General features: G+C 47.2%; 1 protein-coding gene across 1 annotated transcript in view; it reads right to left on the reverse strand.

Moving 5' to 3' along the window:
* Positions 1-304: 304 nt before the first annotated feature.
* Positions 305-3,882, reverse strand: part of LOC306924069 (protein NLRC3-like) — a gene marked incomplete at its 3' end in the record, with an annotated part of 14,607 nt that continues 11,029 nt past the window's right edge. The window contains exon 2 of the mRNA XM_079502410.1: positions 305-844. Coding sequence (XP_079358536.1) covers positions 305-844 — 540 coding nt within the window. The remainder of the gene's footprint in view (positions 845-3,882) is intronic.

A 3,882-nucleotide genomic window follows, 5' to 3' on the forward strand; every position in this document is an offset into this window, starting at 1 on the left:
GAAGTGTGAATTCAATTAAGGTTGAGTTATAATAATAATAATAATGCATCCTCCTGGGTGACAGCAGACTGCTGGGCGAGAGCTGGCGCTTTGGCATGGTGGGGGTCAGATCAACATATGGAGTGAATTCTGTACTGGCCACATATGGAGCGTGTCTTGAGTGTACAGGGTTTGATGAGGTCAGATCACTCTCAGAGTTACAGACCTGTTATGGTCATTCAGGGCTGTGTGTGCTGTGTGTGCGTGCGTGTGTGCATGCGTGTGTGCATGAGTGCATCAAGGTCACATGGTGTTACTGTTCCTCCTAGATCTGGCACAGAGACACTGAGGAACCTTCCCACCAGCACCTGAACCCAACACAGAGTGGTTCAGTGGAAGTGGTCTGGAAGGTGTGAAGGTGTGTCAGTGTGTTAGAGGACACTTTGTAGAAGGACAGAGTGCCAGCAGAGCAGTCCACGTACACTGCTACTCTGTTGGAGCGACGGAGACGGAGGACAGAGTCAGAGGGACGGACAGAGAGTTTAGTCTCCACCCCATTGTGAACGACAGAGTAACTGTTGTTATACTCATTACATTCCAGACTCCAGGACACGTTGTTGTATCCTAACCTACAGTCAGTACCGTCTCCTCTCCTCTTGATTTCTCTGGTTGTCCCTGATATACCAACCCATCCACTCCACTCTACCTCAGAGTAACACCGTCCAGTCAGAGTCTCTCTACACAGAACCTGTCGCCAGTAGGTAAATCTGTCTGGGTGATCTGGATAGTGCTGATCCTCTCCCACCTGTGTCACCTTCCTGTAGTTCTCAGACAGAGAGAGGTATCTGTGTGCTGTGTTTGGATCCAGTGTGAGTTCACACACATCTGATGAGAGAACAACACACAACACAACACCACTTTAGAATCACATACAACTTCATAATAATATACAACATTGAACTTATTAACCACTATGCGCACTGCTTCAAATAGTATTGAAAATGGCAGATCTACAAGCTCACAATGCATTGCGGTGCGTTGTGAGCTTGTAGATCTGCCATTTTCTGTATGATGTTCAGCTGCTGTATAATTACCTTGAATATATCTGGTTAATAATAACAACAACAACAACAACAACAACAACAACAACAACAACAACAACAATAAGATCTACAAGTTCACAGCACATGGTGATGGATGTACACTCACTATGTACGCACATACAATCATGCACGCACACACACACACACACACACACACACACACACACACACACACACACACACACACACACACACACACACACACACACACACACACACACACACACACACACACACACACACACACACACACACACACACATCAATAATAATGAAGGCACTCGATCTACAAGCTCAGATCGCAACACATTGGGGTTCAAATTGTTCAGAAACCACTATTTTAAAAATATCAGATCTATGCAGTGTGAGCTTGTAGATCTGCTATTTTCAGTAAAATGTTCACCTATAATGACGTGTCCAGAATGGAAATATATTAATAATAAATATATTGCATATAATAAATAAGATCTACAAGTTCACAACACATCACCATGCAGCACGCACGCACGCACGCACGCACGCACGCACGCACGCAGGCAGGCAGGCAGGCAGGCTGGCTGGCTGGCTGGCTGGCAGGCACGCGCGCGCGTGTGTGTAATAGGGCATTAACGACTTGAGATTTTTCCAAGTCGACTTGTCAGACAGTAAAGTCGAAGTTGAGTCGATTTATCGTTTCGTATGACGGGGGACGGGGGGGACGGGGGTTAACAGGGGCTGGTGGAGGTGCACGCTCAAATACGGAGCATGTCAAACAAAGCACTGCGCACAGCCGCACACACACAGTGGCCTCTCCAATATGGCACAGTGTATGTATCATCTATATGGCAAAGCGCTGATTATCAAAACATAAAACTATAATAGTAAATACTAAACAGTGTGTGCGTCGCGCGTCCCCCGTGGGCCGCATAGAGGCTCACGGCCCGGTCGCGAACAGTTTGTTGGGCCGCCGGCCACGGGGAAGAGAAAAGGAATAAAAAAGCCTCAAATTGGGCAGGCACTTTAGACCATGCGGCCGCTGACTCGGAGGGGGAAGTGAGGGCTGCCCCAGCCTGTGAGCTCGCAGATCTATGCTTCATGCAACGAATGTACCCGTACGTTTGTTATATTAAAGGGTAGATCGCTACCGTTTAGGGGCTCAGCAGCCCCCCAAACGGTGGCGGATCTACCCTTTATAGAACGAACGTACCGATATGCTGTGAGCTTAGCCTGTTGCTAACGTGACCCCCCTTCTCTCTCTCTCTCTCTCTCTCTCTCTCTCTCTCCTCTCTCTCTCTCTCTCTCTCTCTCTCTCTCTCTCTCTCTCTCTAACGCGACTCTCTCTCTCTCTCTCTCTCTCTCTCTCTCTCTCTCTCTCTCTCTCTCCCCCATTGAAGTTGCAATAGTTGGATCACTCAACACAGACCAGAAAAGAGAACACAACATGAGAGGGGGCATCATTGGCACACAGTGCCAGCAGCAGCGCGCAGCACAGCGCAGCGGCCCGAGAACGCAATACAAAATATAACATTAACACTAGTGGCAGTCAGCCCGACCTTCAGAACACAATATAGAAGACATAGGTCTATATATTATCATCACAGCAGCCAGCAGCAGTTTGGCACATCATCAGAATACAATCTACATTACCTTCCACGTGAACCTTCTCCTCCTCCAACTCGATAACGTTCTCATGTTAGTTTGTTACCTATTTTCTGAGCCATGTAAATAAACAACAACCCGCACTGACCGGAGACGGAGAGGTTCATATGATGTGCCCCACGCGTAAAGCTAAACCAGAAACAGGACAGTCATTGCGTCAGCACGGATGTAGCCTCGGAAAGCCAGACGTTTTATTTCCAGCAAGGAGGTGAGGGGGATATCTTTTGGGGATAAAGTTTCCGCGCTTCTATCTGTTACTTCTCTGACACAGCGCAGTTCAAACTTCAAATTCAGCCAGTCAATAGTGGGACACCGCGCGCTGAGAGCCACAGATGCAGTTGGTTTTTAATGAAGGGCGCGTTCTGAATGCAATGCAAACTAATAGGCGAGTGCGCTCCGGTCGAGTCCGGTGCATATGCAAAGGGAAATAATGACTTCTGTCCGTGACAATAATCAATGCTACAGTTTGAATTCTGTACACACGCACACATAGCAAAAAATATGATATGGGGAAACTTTTTTTTTATATAGGAACATTGCGGTTGCCATCTGGCCACTCTACCCCCACACACACACACACACACACACACACACACACAGGGGCAGCAGTGGCTCAGGGGTAGAGTGGCCAGATGGCAACCACAATGTTCCTATAGTTCGAACCCGGGCTCCCCCAGAGTTAGTGTCAAAGTGTCCTTGAGCAAGACTCTGAACCCTAATTGCTCCAGATGTGCAGGTTGGTGCCTTGCATGGTTTCCTAATCCTCAACCATTGGTGTATGTGTGTGTGTGTGTGTGTGTGTGTGTGTGTGTGTGTGTGTGTGTGTGTGTGTGTGTGTGTGTGTGTGTGTGTGTGTGTGTGTGTGTGTGTGTGTGTGTGTGTGAATGGGTGAATGTAATGCACAATCCATGTAAAGGTGTGTGGATGTGTGTGTGAATGGGTGAATGTAATGCACAATCTATGTAAAGGTGTGTGAATGGGTGAATGTAATGCACAATATATGTAAAGGTGTGTGAATGTGTGTGTGAATGGGTGAATGTAATGCACAATCTATGTAAAGGTGTGTGAATGTGTGTGTGAATGGGTGAATGTAATGCACAATCCATGTAAAGGTGTGTGGATGTGTGTGTGAATGGGTGAATGTAATGCACAATCTATGTAA

This window comes from Electrona antarctica, assembly GCF_951216825.1.
Source record: "Electrona antarctica genome assembly, chromosome: 5".
NCBI lineage: Eukaryota > Metazoa > Chordata > Actinopteri > Myctophiformes > Myctophidae > Electrona > Electrona antarctica.